Genomic DNA, 19,091 nt, shown 5'->3' with positions numbered 1-19,091 from the left:
GCTGGACATGGTGGCAAGTGCCTGTAGTCCCAGCTACTCCAGAGGCAGGAGAATTGCTTGAACCCAGGAGATGGATGTTGCAGTGAGCCCAGATCGCGCAAAGCACTCCAGCCTGGGTGACAGAGTGAAACCCTGTCTCAAAAAAGAAAAAAAAGCTGAGGCAGGAGAATCTCTTGAACCTAAGAGGCGGAGATTGCAGTGACCCGACATCACGCCACTGTACTCCAGCCTGGGTGACAGAGTGAGACTGTCTCAAAAAAAAAAAAATCAAGATGCATTATATGTATGGTATTAATTTAACTCAGCTCTTGGTTAACTAGAGACATTTAGAGTTAGCTGTATTTGGATTTAGCTGTTCTGAATTTCCAGAATACAGGGTTACATCTGTAGACCTAAGCCAGCCTGAGATGCCTTAATGTAGGGAGTGGATGGGTGGGAGAGTGTTTTTGAGTTCGTTTTCCATTTCTGCTGTATCTAATCAGCATCTGATTGATGAATGTCAATGAGAGCAGATACATGGCTGATCTTTATTTCAGTTTCAGAATAATAGACTCTGTTTCTTCTCCTTTGACAGTAGATGAGAGTGAACATTTTTGGAAGCTTAGAAAAGTGATGTTGCATCCAGGCACAGTGGCTCATGCCTGTAATCCCAGCACTTTGGGAGGAGTGGCAGGCACATCACCTGAGGTCAGGAGTTTGAGACCAGCCTGGTCAATATGGTGAAACCCCGTCTCTATTAAAAACACAGAATAGTCAGGCATGGTGGCACATGCTTGTAATCCCAGCTATTTGGGAGGCTGAGGCAGGAGAATCGCTTGAACCTGGGAGGCAAAGGTTGCAGTGAGCCAAGATCTTGCCATTGCACTCCAGCCTGGGCGACAGGGTGACACTCCATCTCAAAACAACAACAACAACAACAACAACAAACCCCATGGGAAGCCGGGAACAGTGGCTCACGCCTATAATATCAGCACTTTGGGAGGCTGAGGCGGGTGGATCACCTGAGTTCGGGAGTTTGAGACCAGCCTGACTAACATGGAGAAACATTTCTACTAAAAATACACGAAATTAGCTGGGCGTGGTGGCGCACTGCTGGAGTGCAGTGGTGTGATCTCTGCTCACTGCAACCTCCGCCTCCTAGGTTCAAGGAATTCTCCTGCTTCACCCTCCTGAGTATCTGGGGCTACAAGCATGAGCCACGATACCTGGCTAATTTTTGTATTCCAGCTACTTGGGAGGCTGAGGCAGGAGAATAACTTGAACCCAGAAAGCAGAGGTTGTGGTGAGCCCGGATCATGCCACTGCACTCCAGCCTGGGTGACAGAGTGAAACCCTGTCTCAAAAAAATAAAAACGTAAATAAATGAATAAAAATAGAAACACAAAAAATTAGCCAGGTGTGGTGGCAGACACCTGTAGTTTCAGCTACATGGGAGGCTGAGGCAGGAGAATTCCTTTTACCCAGGAGGCAGAGGCTGCAGTGAGCTAAGATTGTGCCACTGAACTCCAGCCTGGGTGGTAGAGTGAAACTCCATGTCAAAAAAAAAAACCAAAAAACAAAAGTGATGTTTCTATGGTAGATGCCATATTTTTTTTTTAAAGGGAGTTTTACTCTTGTTACCCAGGCGTGCAATGGCGTGATCTCGGCTCACCACAACCTCCGCCTCCTGGGTTCAGACAATTCTCCTGCCTCAGCCTCCTGAGTAGCTGGGATTACAGGCACGCGCCACCATGCCCAGCTAATTTTTTGTATTTTTAGTAGAGACGGGGTTTCAACATGTTGACTAGGATGGTCTCAATCTCTTGACCTCGTGATCCACCCACCTCAGCCTCCCAAAGTGCTGGGATTACAGGCTTGAGCCACCGCGTCTGGCTTATTATTTTTTTAAGACAGGGTTTCTCTGTATTGGTCAGGCTGATCTTGAATTCCCAACCTCGGGTGATCCACTGGCTTCAGCCTCCCAAAATGCTGGGATTACAGGTGTGAGCCACCATGCCCAGCTGGTAGATGCCATTCTTACAGCATAACTTTGTATCACAAACCTTTTTTATTTTTTCATTGCAGTGCTCTAACTTCAAAGACAGATTGTTTTTGTTTTTTATTTTTGAGATGAAATCTTGCTCTGTCACCTAGGCTAGAGTGCAGTGGGGCAATCTCGGCTCACTGCAACCTCTGCCTCCTGGGTTCAAGCGATTCTCCTGCCTCAGCCTCCTTAGTAGCTGGGACTACAGGTGCCCACCACCACACCTGGCTAATTTTTTAATTTTTATTTGTAGTAGATATGGGATTTCACCGTGTTAGCCAGAATTTTCTCAATCTCCTGACCTCATGATCCACCTGCCTCAGCCTCCCAAAGTGCTGGGATTACAGGCGTGAGCCACTGTGCCTGGCCTAATTTTTGTATATTTAGTAGAGACAGGGTTTTGCCACGTTGGTCAAGCTGGTCTCAAATTCCTCACCTCAAGTGATCGGACCGTCTCAGCCTCCCAAAGTGTTGGGATTACAGGTGTGAGCCACTGCACCTGGCTATTGATTTGTTTTTTGTTTCTTCTTTATTTATTTTTCTCTGCCTCTTTGCATGACTCAATCAGATGATTTTGTGTTTGTTTTGGAGATCTGTTAAAATTACATCAGGCTTACTTGACATCAATATAGCCTCACATTTTAGAAGATAAATTCTGAATTCTTGATGGGATTTCATACTTACAGTAGTGTGGTAATCACATGTCTGCTAAACTTTGGAAATCATGGTCTTTTGGATTTTTCTTTAATGAGATATTAAACTGAATGTGGAACTTTGAGTAATTGGCCCAGATAAAAGAAATGACTTATCCAGGGATGACAAAAATTGATCCTGACCTTGAGGATTTCACTCTGCCAACTCAGAGAATCAGATACACTAGCATTAATTGGTGAAGTCATGGTTCTCCTCAGTTGTTTTTGAGTCATTAAGAACTAATATTAGCCCAATCAGAAGCCAACCTAAGAAAAGAATCTTTGCCAAATACAATTCCAGAGCTGGGATGTTGAGGTAGACAGTGAATATAATGGTTAAATTATTCCTAAAACTTTAGCTCAGTTCTCTTTCCAAAATTAGTATACTAATAGAGATTTAAAAAATCACTCATTTTCTCCTACTCCTATTTCCTACTGGTTCTCAATCAATAGGATTCAGAAATGAAAGGATGAGATATCTTCACAAAAATGAAGGAAGCCAACCTTGAGCTGGCCATGGCTTCTCAAGCTTGCACCTATAGTCCTAGCTCCTTGGGAGGCAGAGGCAGGAGGATGGCTTGAGCCCAAGAATTTGAGGTTGCTTGGACAACACAGCGAAACTTTGCCTCTCAAAAAAAAAAAAAAAAAAGATATGGAGCCAAAAGAAAGGGGTTCAGGGCTTTTATCCCCCCCGCAAATGTGGCTAGTCACAGCACTTGCCTCCAACAACATGGCAGAAGAAGCTATCCCATAGGCTTTTTCTTTTTTTTGTGAGATGGAGTCTTGCTCTCCTGCCCAGGCTGGAGTGCAGTGGCACAATCTTGGCTCACTGTAACCTTTGCCTCCCAGGTTCAAGCAATTCTCCTGCCTCAGCCTCCCAAATAGCTGGGATTATAGGCGCCTGCCACCATGCCTGGTTAATTTTGGTATTTTTAGTAGAGATGAGGTTTCATCATGTTGGCCAGACTGGTTTCAAACTCCTGATCTCAAGTGATTCGCCAGCCTCAGCCTCCCAAAGTGCTAGAATTACAGGTGTGAGCCACAGTGCCTGACTCCATAGGCTCTTTTATTGGCTGAAGATCTATGGCCCAGGCCGTTTTATGCACACAGAAGCATATAGAGAACCACTGGGTTAGATAATAAGTAGGGTCTCCTTCTAAAAATCTAGGGTGGTCAGCTGAGTTTCATAACTCTTGTGATTTTTTTTTTTTTTTTTTTTTTGAGATGGAGTTTCGCTGTTGTTACCCATTCTGGAGTGCAATGGCACAATCTCGGCTCACCGCAACCTCCGCCTCCTGGGTTCAAGCAATTCTCCTGCCTCAGCCTCCTGAGTAGCTGGGACTACAGGCGTGCACCACCATACCCAGCTAATTTTTGTATTTTTAGTAGAGACGGGGTTTCACCGTGTTGACCAGGATGGTCTCCATCTCTTGACCCCATGATCCACCCGCCTCAGCCTCCCAAAGTGCTGGGATTATAGGTGTGAGCCACCGCGCCTGGCCAACTCTTGTGATTCTTAATTCTGGAGAAAGAGCAAGAAATAAATAAATATGTAACCTACAGGCTTTTTTGAGAACCACTTAAGTCTGATGATGGACACATAGGTAGTGTAACCACCCAGTGGGTTCACCTTGTTGGCTGCCTAAATAGAGCCAATTTATCAAGACAGGGAAATTGCAATAGAGAAGGAATAATTCCCGCAGAGCTGGCTGTGCAGGAGACTGGAGTTTTATTATTACTCAAATCAGTCTCCCTGAGTGTTCAGATATCAGGGTTTTTAAAGACAATTTGGTGGGTGGGGAAGCCAGTGAGTTGAGAGTAGTGATTGGTCAGGTCAGAGATGAAATCACAGGGAGTTGAAGCTGTATTATTTTATTTTATTTATTTATTTTTTAAAAGATGGGGTTTCACCATGTTGGTCAGACTAGTTTTGAACTCCCGACCTCAGGTGATCTGCCTCCCTTGGCCTCCAAAGTGCTTGGATTACAGGTGTGAGCCACCATGCCCAGCCTGAAGCTGTATTCTTGCACTGAGTCAGTTTCTGGGTGGGAGGGCCATAAGCTCAGATGAGCTAGTTGCTCGATCTAGGTGGTGCCAGCTGATCCATCAAGTGCAGGGTCTGCAAAATATCTTAAGCACTGGTTTTAGGTTTTATAATAAACCTAAAATTTAGGTGATTTTATCCCTAGGAGGAATTGGAGAGAGTCAGAGTGTTGTAGCCTCCAGCTTCATGACTTCTAAACCATGATTTCTAATTTTGTGGCTAATTTTGATAGTCCTACAAAGGCAGTCTAGTCCTTTGTAAGACTATCAAAATTAGCCACAAGATTAGGCAAGAGGGGGTTTGTTTTGGGAAAGGGCTGTTACTGTCTTTGCTTTAAGCTATAAGCTGAGTTCCTCCCAAAGTTAGTTCAGCCTACACCCAGGAGTGAACAAGGACAGCCTGGAGATTAGAAGCAAGATTAAAGTTGGTTAGGTCAGATCCCTTTCACGGAGAAAGAGACAATTTTGCAATGGCCATTTTAATGGTGTGTGGGTGAAGAAGTGTGTGTGTGTGTGTGTGTGTGTGTGTGTGTTGTCTGTGTGTTGAAGGGTTTTTTTTTTTTTTTTTTTTGAGACGAGGTCTTGCTCTGTCACCAAGGCTGGAGTGCAATGGCACGATCTTGGCAACCTCTGCCTCCCAGGTTCAAGTGATTCTCCTGTTTCCGCCTCCCGAGTAGCTGGGATTACAGTGCGCCACCAAGCCCAGCTAATTATTTGTATTATTAGTAGAGACAAGGTTTCACCATATTTAGTAGGCTGGTCTTGAACTCCTTCTGGGATTACAGGCATGAGCCACTGTGCCCAGCCTGAAGGCATTGTTCTTAACTTTACATAGCCTTCTTCTCCATCTACTCATAACAAACAATTCCTTTCTGGCCCCCTAAGGGAATAACGCTCAGTTTTTTTTTTGTTTTTTTTTTTGGTCTTTTTTTTTTTATCATGACCTCATTCCCTCTTGCTCTTTCTTTCAACATTTATTCAATGAACATTCACTGAGGACCTTTAGACATTTATCCCTCAGAGACAGCATAATATAACTGAAAAAACATTGACTTCAAAGGATATAGGCCGGTCAAGCTCATGCCTGTAATCCCAGCACTTTGGGAAGCCGAGGTTGGCAGATTACCTGAGGTTGGGAATTTGAGACCAGCCAGACCAACATGGAGAAACCCTGTCTCTACTAAAAATACAAAATTAGCCAGGTGTGGTGGCGCATGCCTGTAATCACAGCTACTCAGGAGGCTGAGGCAGGAGAATTGCCTGAACCCAGGAGGCAGACGTCGCGGTGAGCCGAGATCGCGCCATTGCACTCCAGCCTGGGTAAAAACAAGAGCGAACCTCCGTCTCTGAAAGAAAATAATAATAATAATAATAATAATAATAAAATAAAAGCCGGGAGCGGTGGCTCACGCCTGTAATCCCAGCACTTTGGGAGGCCAAGGCTGGTGGATCACGAGGTCCAGAGATCGAGACCATCCTGGTCAACATGGTGAAACCCCGTCTCTACTAAAAATACAATAAATTAGCTGGGCACGGTGGCGTGTGCCTGTAATCCCAGCTGCTCAGGAGGCTGAGGCAGGAGAATTGCCTGAATCCAGGAGGCGGAGGTTGCCGTGAGCCGAGATCGCGCCATTGCACTCCAGCCTTGGTAAACAAGAGCGAAACTCCATCTCAAAAAACAAAAACATACAAAGAAAAACAAAACGGGCGTGGTGGCTCACGCCTGTAACCCCAGCACTTTGGGAGGCCAAGGTGGGCAGATCATGAGGTCAGGAGTTCGAGACCAGTCTGGCCAATATGGCAAAACCCCATCTCTACTAAAAATACAAAAAAATTAACCGGGGGTGGTGGTGTGCACCTGTAGTCTCAGCTACTCAGGAGTCTGAGGCAGGAGAATTGCTTTAACCCGGGAGGTGGAGGCTGCAGTAAGCCAAGTTCATGCCACTGCACTCCAGCCTGGATGACAGAGCGAGACTCCATCTCAAAAAAAAAAAGGAAAGAAAGAGAGAAAGATTGAATCTTTGTACGAATAAGATCCTGCAATCTCAATGTGACAGAGCCAGGCCAGGAAAAATTTGCTGTGTGAGGCTACTCCAGACCACACTATTTAGCTTGTCTTTCAATAATAAAGGAACAAAAACAACTCAGTTCTCCCTGAGAAGGTGTGAGACTAGAGTGCAAAGTGGTGAAAACTTCAGCATTGAGAACAAAGCAAAACAAATAAAATAGATTAAAGGTAAATAGAATGTTTCTGAATTTGAAAAAACATAAGTACCATCAGCCCGCTATATCTGTGGATTCTGCATTCATGGATTCAATCAACTGCAATAAAAATATTTTTAAAAATGATGTCTGCACTGAATATGTACAGAGTTTTCTTGTCACTATTCCCTGAACAACACAGTATAACAACTATTTACATAGCATTTACAGTGTATTAGGTAGTATAAGTAACCTAGAGATAAATTAAAGCATACAGAAGGATGGACATAGGTTATATGAAAACACTGTACCATTTTGTATCAGAGACTTGAGCATCCTCTGATTTTTTTTGTACAGATTTAAGAGATACAGCAAGTACAATTTTGTTTCATGAATGTATTATGTAGCGGTGAAATATGAGCTTTTAATGTAACCACTGTCCAAACAACTTTGGATTTTGATATCCAATGGAGGTCCTAGAACCAATGCTCCATGAGTCCCAAGGGCTGATTATATTTGAAGATTTTGTATCTATTTACAATTGTCAATAATTTATTGAGCTTTTATGAGTTAAATGCTTTACATCTCAAGTATCACGTGAACTCATAAAAACTCTTTAATTTAAGTGCTTTCATTACCTTAATTTACAGATGAGAGAACTGAGGCATAAACAGTTTAAGGAGCTTTACCAAGACCATACAACCAGTAAGTGGGTGAGAATGAGAACTCAAGCTTGTCTGATATAAAGCCAGACCTCTTCACCAGGAGGGACACTGATTCACCTTAAGCTCTTTAAGAGTGTTGCATAAAATAATAGCAAGTTGGAATCGTCACACTTAAGGACTTTTGTATAGTTTCCTATTAGAACTGCAAAGCCACGTTTAGAATGGTGGTTTTGAAATGGTATTCAAGTGCTTTACAAACCAAACACCAAATGAAGGAACTCAAGAAAAATTTGAGAATTATGAGGTCCATGCAAGATTTAATTCAAATGACAGCAAGCTGACACACTACATATTATTTTCCTGGTTTGATAATAATATTTATGGAAACTTTTTCAATATTTCTTGAGATATCTTTTTCATCTTTGTCTCTTCATTAACTAGTATAAGACCTGAACTATGATATATTTTAATAAAGATTTATTGAAGAGAAAGAAGAATTTGGTCAATTTGTGTCCCATCCCCATCATGCTTTAATGAATATTCAAATGTGTAGACTGTATGCCTACATGGTTAGCTTTTTTTTTTTTTTTTTTTTGAGATGGAGTCTCGGTCTTGTTGCCCAGGCTAGAGTGCAGTGGCATGAGCTTAGCTCACTGCAACCTCCACCTCCCAGGTTCAAGCAATTCTCCTGCCTCAGCCTCCCGAGTAGCTGGGATTACAGGCATGCACCACCATGCCTGGCTAATTTTATTTTTTGTTTGTTTGTTTGTTTTTGAGATGGAGTCTTGCTCTGTTGCCCAGGCTGGAGTGCAGTGGCACGATCAGGGCTCATTGCAACCTCCGCTTGCCAGGTTCATGCGATTCCCCTGCCTCAACCTCCCAAGTAGCTGGGATTATAGGTGCTTGTCACCACACCTGGCTAATTTTTTTTTGGTATTTTCAGTAGAGGTGGGGTTTCACCATGTTGGCCAGGCTGGTCTTGAATGTCTGACCTTGCGATCCACCCACCTCTGCCTCCCAAAGTGCTGGGATTACAGGCGTGAGCTACTGCGCCTGACTAATTTTATATTTTTAATAGAGATGGTCTATTAAAAATAGTTCAAGACCATGTTGGTCAGGCTGGTCTCGAACTCTCAACCTCAGTTCGTCCTGCTTCGGCATCCCAAAGTGCTGGGATTGCAGGCATGAGCCACTGTGGCTGGCCTACATAGTTAATTTTTAAAACATAGGTAACTAAATACTAGTTAGCCTGAATAGCCTTAAGAGAGATTCACAGAGAGTCAATTACTTTGCCAAGGTCCTTTAGCGAGTATGTGATAGAACCAGGATTGGGCCGGGTGCAGTGGCTCACGCCTGTAATGCCAGCACTTTGGGATGCCGAGGCGGGTGGATCATGAGGTCAAGAGATCAAGACCCTCTTGGTCAACATGGCGAAACCCCGGCTCTACTAAAAATACAAAAAATTAGCTGGGCATAGTGGTGCGTGCCTGTAGTCCCAGCTACTCGGGAGGCTGAGGCAGGAGAATTGCCTGAACCCAGGAGGCGGAGGTTGCGGTGAGCCAAGATTGCGCCATTGCACTCCAGCCTGGGTAACAAGAGCAAAACTCGTCTCAAAAAAAAAAACAAAAAAACAAAGCTGGAGGCATTACACTATGTGACTTCAAAACAGCATGGCACTGGTACCAAAACAGAGATACAGACCAATGAAACAGAACAGAGGCCTCGGAGGCAACACCACACATCTACAACCATCTGATCTTTGACGAACCTGACAAAAACAAGCAATGGGGAAAGGATTCCCTATTTCATAAATGGTGTTGGGAAAACTGGCTAGCCACATGCAGAAAGCTGAAACTGGATTCCTTCCTTACACCTTATACGAAAATTAACTCAAGATGGATTAAAGATTTAAACATAAGACCTAACATCATGAAAACCCTAGAAGAAAACCTAGGCAATACCATTCAGGAGATAGGCGTAGGAAGGACTTCATGACTAAGACACCAAAAGCAATGGCAGCAAAAGCCAAAATAAACAAATGGGATCTAATTAAACTCCAGCTCTTCTATACAGCAAAAGAAACAATCATTAGAGTGAACCAACAACCAACAGAATGGGAAAATATTTCTGCAAGCTACCCATCTGACAAAGGGCTAATATCCAGGATCTATAAAGAACCTAAACAAATTTACAAGAAAAAATCAACCCCATGGAAAAGTGGGCAAAGGATATGAACAGACACTTCTCAAAAGAAGACATTTATACAGCCAACAAACATATGAAAAAAAGCTCATCATCCTTGGTCATTCAAGAAATGCAAATCAAAACCACATTGAGATACCATCTCATGCCAGTTAGAATGGTGATCATTAAAAAATCTGGAGACAACAAATGCTGGGGAGGATGTGGAGAAATAGGAAAACTTTTACACTATTGGTGGGAGTGAAAATTAGTTCAACCATTGTAGACAGTGAGGCGATTCCTCAAGGATCTAGAAATAGAAATACTATTTGACCCAGCAATCCCATTACTGGATATATAACCAAAGGATTACAAATCATTCTGTTATAAAGACACATGCACATGTATGTTTATTGTGGCACCGTTCACAACAGCAAAGAAAAAAACCAACCAAATGCCCATCAATGATAGACTGGATAAAGAAAATGTGGCACCTATACACTATGGGATACTATGCAGCCATAAAAAAGGATGAGTTCATGTCTTTTGCAGGGACATGGATAAAGCTGGAAACCATCATTCTCAGCAAACTAACACAGGAACAGAAAATCAAACACTGCATGTTCTCACTCATAAGTGGGTGTTGAACAATGAGAACATATGGACACAGGGAGGGTAACGTCACACACCGGGGCCTGTTGTGGGGGATGGAGAAGTAGATGAGGGATAGCAAGGGCGGGGGTGGATAGGGCAGGGATAGCATTAGGAGAAATACCTAATGTAGATCACAGAATGATGGATGCAGCAAACCACCATGGCACATGTATAACTATATAACAAACCTGCATGTTCTGCACATGTACCCAACAACTTAAAGTATAATAACAACAAAAAAAGCAATATCCATCAGGATTTCATATATATTTACCCTTTAACCCAGCAAACCAACTTCTAGAAATACATCCAAACAACACACTAGCTTCATTATTGTTAATCAGAAAATATTAAAAATCATATTTGTATAGCTATTGCAGCACAATCTGTAATAACAAAAAATAAAAATGACCCCATATTCATAAATAGGAAACTAGCTAAATAAATATAAGTACATTCATACAATGTAGTATCATGTCATACCATGTAGCTGTAAAATGGAATAAAGAGTATCTTTATCACTATGAAGATGTCTCTAAAAGTACTGTTAAATGAGAAAAGCAAAATGGAGAAAAATATCCATGGGATGATGCCACTTATCCAAGGAAGAAAGAGAATATAAGTACACACACCACACACACACACACACACACACACACACACACACACACACCCCACACACACCCCTTTAAAACAAAGCAATGTGGAGAGGTAGGGTATAAACAGGGTAAAAGGGGTGAGATAGATGCTGGACTTACTTGATTTTTGAATGCTGTATGTGTTTTATAAGATTACAGAATAAATTTTAAGCAAAAAACTTCTAAAAGCTTAAAGCAAGATAAAATAAATTAACCTAGATTTTGTACTGAATTGGCAACATTAACATAGATAAAACAATTATTTCAAGTGATTTTAAAGCATAAAAATCAGACCACATATTCTTAGAGGAATATACCTGAAGGACAAAAAGAACTTCTTGCAAACTATTTTCAGTGATTCTAGGGTCTGAATCTTTGTGGCTCCCAAAACTCATGTTCTGAAATCTAAACCTCAATGTGATGGTATTAAAAGGTGGGACCTTAGGAAATGATCATGGCTTCACCCGAGTGAATGGGATTTGTGTCCTTACAAAAGAGGCTAAGGGAGTATCTTTGCCCTTTCCACCATATAAGGACACAATGAGAGGCACAGTCTATGAACCAGGAAGTGGGCCCTCACCAGACATCAAGTCTGCCAGTGCCTTGACTTCCCAGCTTCCAAAACTGTGATAAATCAATTTCTGTTGCTTATAATTTACCTAGTTTATGGTATTTTGGTATAACAGCCCAAATGAAGTAACGCAAGTCATTACATTGTTTGTAATATTAAATTTAATATTCTGAAAATATTTATGAGATCAAACTAAGAAATAATCATGTTAATATCCCTAGGGGATAAATGCTTGAGGGGATGGATACCCCATTCTCCATGATGTGCATATTCTACATTGTATGCCTGTATTAAAACATCTAATATACCCTATAAATATATATACCTACAGGCAGGCACAGTGACTCATGCCTGTAATCCCAGTACTTTGGGAGGCCAAGGCGGGTGGATCACTTGAGGCCAGCAGTTGCCAAGACCAGCCTGGCCAACACAGTGAAACCCCATCTCTGCAAAAATTAGCCAGGCATGGTGGCACACACCTGTAGTCCCAGCTACTCAGGAGGCTGAGGCAGGAAAATCACACTTGAAACCAAGAGACAGAGCTTGCAGTGGGCAGAGATTGCACCACTGTACTCTAGCTTGGGCAACAAAGCAAGACTCTGTCTCAAAAAATTACATATATACATATACACCTACATACATATATATGTATATTATATATATTGTATACATATATATGTATATACACATATATATGTATGTATGTATACATCTACTATGTACTCACAAATATTTGAATATATAGGCTAAAAATTATATATATATGTGTGTGTGTATATATATATATATATATATATATATATATATGTCTCCCAATGATACATATATCACTAGGATACAAGATTTTCAGCAAAGAGAAACAAGAAATGTTTACATCAAATAAAAACTTGGTAAATCTAAATATCAATTTGAAATACCCGTATAAACTTAAGGTGTATTTTCTCATTAAAAAATAGACAAATACATTTCCTAGCTCTTTCCATTGAAAAGGCTTAGAAATAATCACCGTTCCAGTAGCAGTAAGCACTCTAACACTCAGATTGTGGTTTCTAAATACCTTTTCCAACCAAAAGGAACCAGATATAGCTGAAGAAATGGCCCATTCTAGGCCTCTGCCATGAGATGATCCTGGAACATTTTGCCAAACTAGAAAGCAAGAAAACTATCATATGCTATCACAATTATCAAAATGGTCCAGTAGCTCATTTGAAAAGCATTACACTGGCAAGGATGGAACAATGTGAACATTTAATATTAATAATCACTGCAATGGGTTAAGCATGGTGACTCACACCTTTAATCCTAGCCCTTTGGAAGGCTAAGGTGAGAGGATCACTTGAGGCCAATGACACAGTAAGATCCCATCTCTACCAAAAATAAAAATAATAATAATAATAATATAAAATGTTTTTAAATAACCAGGCATGGTAGTCCTAGCCAGTCAGGAAACTTAGGCAAGAAAGAGGATTACTTGACTTCAGCCTAGGCAACACAGTGAGATCCTGTATCAAAAAGTAATAATAACAACTGCAATAGATTAAAACACATAATATATGTTTAAATACATTAGATTATTATGATTCTAAAATAAATACTCACTGGCTACCTTTGGAGAGTGTTAGGGAATTAATTCCATATTTTGAAAGCTGATGAATGGAAAGAAAGCATCACACAATCCCTTGCCTTTTCTATACCAACTATACTTGAGGATAGGCAAATAGTTAATGAGGGATAGTATATTGCCTTACAGAAACATTCCAGTTTATGACTCGTGAAGGAATTACTGAATTATATTATCATCATTTTTGCAAACCCTGATAAAATAATGAATGGAGGAAATGATCATTATTGGCTCCTAACATCACCAAAAGAGAAATAACCAGACATGTCTCCTTCGGAAAGTAGTTACTACCTCCTATACAGAGAAGCTTGTAGATCACTCAGTTTCTAATAAATAGGTAGGGGAACGAGAATCTCACTAAATGACAGTTTGAGAAGGCAAAATCAAGAATGTGAAAAATTCTACAGAACGAATGACCCAAGATTTTCAACTAAAAAAATTGCAAAGTAAAAAAATGAGTGAGGAAGAGAAAGCCTGTAAATTAAAAGAGAATTAAAAAACATACAAATCAATTGCAATAGACAAACTTTATTCTAATCTTGATTTGAACAATCATTTTTAAAAAAAGATTTCTAACCAATCTGGGGAATCTGACCACCAATTAGCTGTTTGATGATATTAAGGAATTTTTATCAATCTTATGACAATGGTAACATGATTATATCTTAACAGAGTGTTCACCTTTCAGAGAGATACAAACTAAAATTATGAATGAAATGATTCAATGTCCTGGATTTGCTTCAAAATGATCCATCTGTGAGTAGTAGCAGGGAGTTAAATAAAACAGGATTTGCCATGAGTTGAAAGTTGTTCAACAGGTGATGAGAACATGGGTATCCTTTACTGCTTTTTTCTCCTTTTTGTATAAAGATAATTAAAGTTTAAAATTCCAGAACAATCACAAATATCCAAATTATCCATCTTCAATATAAAGGTATCTTATTTCTCTGGATAAATATTAAGGCTTGGGAATAAAAACCACCTATTTTATAGCTAAATCAAGAAATATCTCATGTATTAATAGTTCCATGACCAACCTTTAGAAATGAGGGACAATATTATTTTAAAGTATCTTGGCAGAATTTCTTGTAAGAACAGAACTATCTTTTGTTAAGCAACATACCTTGATGAGCCATTTAGGTAGAACAATGGTGGTAGTCTAGAAGATGGTATAAGAATGAGAAGAATAAATGCCTTTTAATGACTAAAAAATGGAAAGAATTGGGACATGCACAGGAAGCTGAGAAGTGAATGGCCTCAGAAGGAAAGAGAGAAGATCTAAGAAAGCACAGACAATGAGGAAACCCAGCACCCTAGAAGGAAGTCTTTTCCATGAAGAAATTTTACCCTTGGCACGTGACTGACAGCAACTCAGGCAGAGGGGGCAGAGAAGGAGCCAGTGATGCTGCCCAAACTTGGGACCTATTCCTTCCCCTGGAAAGTCAATACAAGCCAAGTTCCTGATGGGAGCACACTGAGAACATTTGGCAGGTTGTGCCTCTATGATATGGTCAGTCCAGAGTGATGCTGATGGCTCAGCATGGATCTGATCCACACCAGGTTGTTTGCACCAAGTTGGTGAAGCCCTTTCAAGCCCACGTGGGCTCCGTGTACATTGTCCTCGGGGAGCTCCAACTCCAGCAAGATGGAGACTCCCTGGTAAAGGCACTGGTGCTGAACTGTGTGGAGGGGATGGACCTGTCCTTGTGAGAACAAGCCAAGCAGGAGCAGAGGCAGTACCAGTGGGAGAGGGATGGCAGCCAGCAGGAAATGCAGCCCAGTAACACTACCTGTTTCTGAGGCCAAACCCTCTGAAGCTACAGGAGCATCCCAGAGCATAAGCACTTCCCCAGCGACTGCCTCATCTAAAGCCTGAAAGCAGAGAGGGAGGTGGTTAATCCAGCACCTTCCCCTAATTTGGGATTGACTCAGAAAACAGGCCCCAAGTCCAACATCCCCTAACCCCCAGAGACTGTAGGCAGCTCAGCTCCAGACTACTGTAGCACGCCTTGTGTGGGTCATGGAGGGTTCCAGAAGGTCCTGGTGAATAAAGGCCCAGAGGGTGTGACCTTGAAAAAAAAGCAAGAACATTTCAATGCTAGCTATGGCTATGAGACTACATAAAACAGGGATGGCTAAAATTTCATTTGGAATTACCTGCTGCACTATAAGGCAGTGTGACCACCCCTGCGACCCTCCGTTATTGCCAATTCTCAGTAAAAGCAAGGCTCATGCAGCCATATGTGAGTGGTTCTTGGAGAAGAACCAAAGGTTAATGTTGAGCTGATATAGGCAGAAGAAAGAGACAACAGCAAAAGAGGAAATGTGAGGTTAGTAGAAGCAGAAAACTGGAGCAACATATGACTGAGCTATATGGACAGCCCTCAAGAATTCTCAGATATGGATGGAAAGGGTAGTGCAAAGCCTGTGGGTAGAAGCTTGAGCCAGTTCATTTGACAATTCAAAGAAAATATAAATACATAACAAAGGATGCCTCCCAAAGCTGGAAGATTTGGAAACATCCAAGAAGTGAACACCTGGGGGACAGTTAGAAGGCAATGCAGACCACCAAGTTCTATAATGCCATGCTATTAATTCTGAAAAAGACCCAAGACATACCCAGAACAGCAGTTTTAAATCTGGTCCACAAAGCCCCTGGTTTCTCAAAGATGACACAGGGACTTCCAGACAGTCCCCTCAGTTTGGGTCTGTCTTATTCCCTTCACACTGTTGTAACAAAACACCATAAACTGGGTGGCTTATAAACAATACACGTTTCTCTCTCATAGTTCTAGAGGTTGGGATGTCAAAGATCAAGGCACCAATAGATTTGCTGTTGGGTTAGGACCCACTTTCTAGTTCATAGATGGTACCTTCTTGCTGTGTCTTGACATGGTAGAAGGGGATCTCTTTGAGGCCTCCTTTATAAGGCACTAATCTCAAGCATGAGATGCTCTCATGACCTAATCGCCTCCCAAAGGCTCCACCTCATACTGTCACATAATTAGGTTTTAACACAAGAATTTTGGGTGGACACAAACATTCAGCCCATATCAGGCATCTAATCTAATCCTCGCTTCATCCAGAAGAATTTAATCTATATTACATCTTAAGATTCCATGTCATATGTTATTTTTAAAAATTATTTTTGCTCCAACTAACACAAAAAACAGAAAACCAAACACTGCATGTTCTTGCTCATAAGTGGGAGTTGAACAATGAGAACACATGGACACAGGAAGGGAAACATCACACACCAGGACCTGTGGGGGGTGGGGTGCTAGGTGAGGGACAGCAGGGGGTGGGGGGATGGGGAGGGATAGCATTAGGAGAAATTCCTAATGTAGATGACGGGTTGATGGGTGCAGCAAACCACCATGGCACATGTATACCCATGTAACAAACCTGCACATTCTGCACATGTATCTCAGAACTTAAAGTATAATAAAATTTAAAAATATATATTTTTGCTACTACACAGAAGAAGCAATGATGTCTTCTAATCTCTCAATACAGAAAGGCAAAATTGATAAATGCTAAATAACTTGCCACAATCACACAGCAGAGTTGTTAAAAAGCCGTTCTAATTTTCAGTCTGCTCATTCCTCCTTCTCAGCTTCGAGACTGACAAAGGTACCAATAGAAAACAGATGTACATTCAGGGTTAGATTGGCTTCTGCAGTATTAGAGGTTCTCATCAAACAGAAGTCCCCATTGTCTGGAGATCTGGAGTCTTCTCACTGCCATAACCAGGTAGTAGAAAAAGGCTACAAGGATAGAGGAAACTCCTGCCCTCTTTCTGCCTGGGGCAAATATCTATTCTAATACAGGTTCAAGGCTCTAGAGGCTGACAGAAAAGTCCACATTTTCTTAACCTATCCTCCCAAAAAGGGCTGCAAGGATGTCTTTTTTCCACTCCATGAGACAGTCTGAACTGCCTTCCCTTACATTCCCACAATTTGTATCTAACAGAGTCAACCACCATCTCTCTACCAAATTGTATCTCCTAGCCAAAAATTAAATTTTAGGAAAATTCCAGGCATAATGGAAAGAAGACTGGATTGAGAACCCAAAGACCTGGATCAAAAAGACAGTTCTGCCAATTCGCTGTACGACTGGAAGTAAGTTGATTAACTGTGGGTTTCAGCTTCTTCATCTGTAAAATGGTTACAATAATACTTAACTCATAGTGTTATTGCATGAGGAGCAAATGAAGTAAGCCACTTAAAACAACTACCCCAGGACATGTGAGTCATTCCATAAACATTGGTTGATTTTTTCACATTTTAGTTCAACCTCACAAAGTACTACAGTACTCGCTTGGCAATCTGTCATTCGTTCTCCGCTAAAGCGAGGAGATCAGCAGCAGCCAAAAGGGCTGTGAAGAGGGATTTTTGTCTGTGACTGAATTCTTTTTTTTTTTTTTTTTAATCATGCCATATGATTTTTAATTATGCATAAACATCTAACGTATCACCCAGGGACCATTTCACCCACTGCTCTGTTTGGCTGCCAGTCTTTTGTCTCTCTCTTCAGCAATGGTGAGGCGGATACCCTTTCCTCGGGGAAGAGAAATCCATGGTTTGTTGCCCTTGCCAATAACAAAAATATTGGAAAGTCGAGTGGCAAAGCTGTTGCCATTGGCATCTTTCACATGAACCACATCGAAAGATCCAGGGTGCCTCTCTCTGTTGGTAATCACACCAATTCTTCCCAGGTTAGCACCCCCAGTCACCATACACAGGTTACCAGTGTCAAACTTGATGAAATCAGTAATCTTGCCGGTCTCCAAATCAATTTGAATGGTATCATTCACCTTGATGAGGGGATCAGGGTAGCGGATGGTGCGAGCATCATGAGTCACCAGATGAGGGATTCCTTTTGTGCCCACAAAGATTTTTCGTACTTTGCACAATTTGTACTTAGCCTCCTCAGGTGTAATACGATGTACAGCAAAGCGACCCTTGGTGTCATAGATCAGACGGAAATTCTCTCCCGTCTTGTCAATGCTGATGACATCCATGAAACCAGCAGGGTAGGTTATATCAGTTCGGACTTTGCCATCAATCTTAATGAACCGCTGCATGCAAATCTTCTTTACTTCATCTCCTGTCAAGGCATACTTAAGTCTGTTCCTTAGGAAAATGATGAGGGGGAGACACTCTCTCAACTTGTGAGGACCAGTGGATGGACGAGGAGCAAACACACCGGTCAATTTATCCAGCATCCAATGCTTTGGAGCTGCCACCCGCTTCAGATGCTTCTTGGGACCACGAGCCATGGCTGCGTTAGGCAAGGAAAGAGCTGTGACTGAATTCTGAATGTGTTTCCTAAAATCCTGATGTGTCCATACTAAAAGGCAAAGATGTTTGCCAACTTCCCTCCAGAACACACAATCTGAAGAAAAAAGGCAGAGTTGTTATGTGGTCAGAGTTGACCGTCCACCCAGACCACTCTTCCTCTGCTGGCCTCTTGTGGTCCAGGAAAAATGTCGACATCACAGAAAATATATCATTCTGTTGGTTTAAGCTTGTAGAGTGAGTCAGCCATACAGTGCCTCATGAAGCAGGTGAATCCAACCACCTCTAAAGGAAACTCAGCTCCCTTCCTTCCTACAAGACATTTTAGAACAGTAGACCATCAACTTCACATGGCAGCAGCAAATCCATACTCCTATCTTCCCCTTCCACCAGAAACCATTATAGGACTCTTCCTCAACTGTGTATGTCCAACTAGGCCACTTACCTAATTCAAATAACAGATGCAATCCCTAGCAATGGAAGAACTGCCCCACCTTCCTT

At 41.6% G+C, this 19,091-nt stretch overlaps 2 protein-coding genes and 1 pseudogene across 4 annotated transcripts in view; 1 reads left to right on the top strand and 2 right to left on the bottom strand.

Annotated features, from left to right (window-relative positions):
* Positions 1 to 19,091, bottom strand: part of DENND4C (DENN domain containing 4C) — a 229,387-nt gene that overhangs the window by 204,871 nt on the left and 5,425 nt on the right. The window lies entirely within an intron of this gene.
* LOC108590010 (CST complex subunit TEN1 pseudogene) lies at positions 12,863 to 16,560 on the top strand (annotated as a pseudogene).
* On the bottom strand, positions 17,684 to 18,595 carry LOC144582193 (small ribosomal subunit protein eS4, X isoform). Its single transcript, XM_078369969.1, has one exon. The coding sequence runs from the start codon at positions 18,569 to 18,571 to the stop codon at positions 17,780 to 17,782; it is 792 nt and encodes a 263-aa protein (XP_078226095.1). The 5' UTR covers positions 18,572 to 18,595; the 3' UTR covers positions 17,684 to 17,779.

Source organism: Callithrix jacchus, chromosome 1 (genome assembly GCF_049354715.1).
Source record: "Callithrix jacchus isolate 240 chromosome 1, calJac240_pri, whole genome shotgun sequence".
Taxonomy (NCBI): Eukaryota; Metazoa; Chordata; class Mammalia; order Primates; family Cebidae; genus Callithrix; species Callithrix jacchus.
Note: the sequence above shows the minus strand (reverse complement) of the source record. Positions and strands in the feature narration are given on the sequence as shown.

Coding starts and splice junctions, on each gene's coding strand:
- LOC144582193 (XM_078369969.1), bottom strand. CDS start 18,571: ATGGCTCGTGGTCCCAAGAAGCATCTGAAGCGGGTGGCAGCTCCAAAG.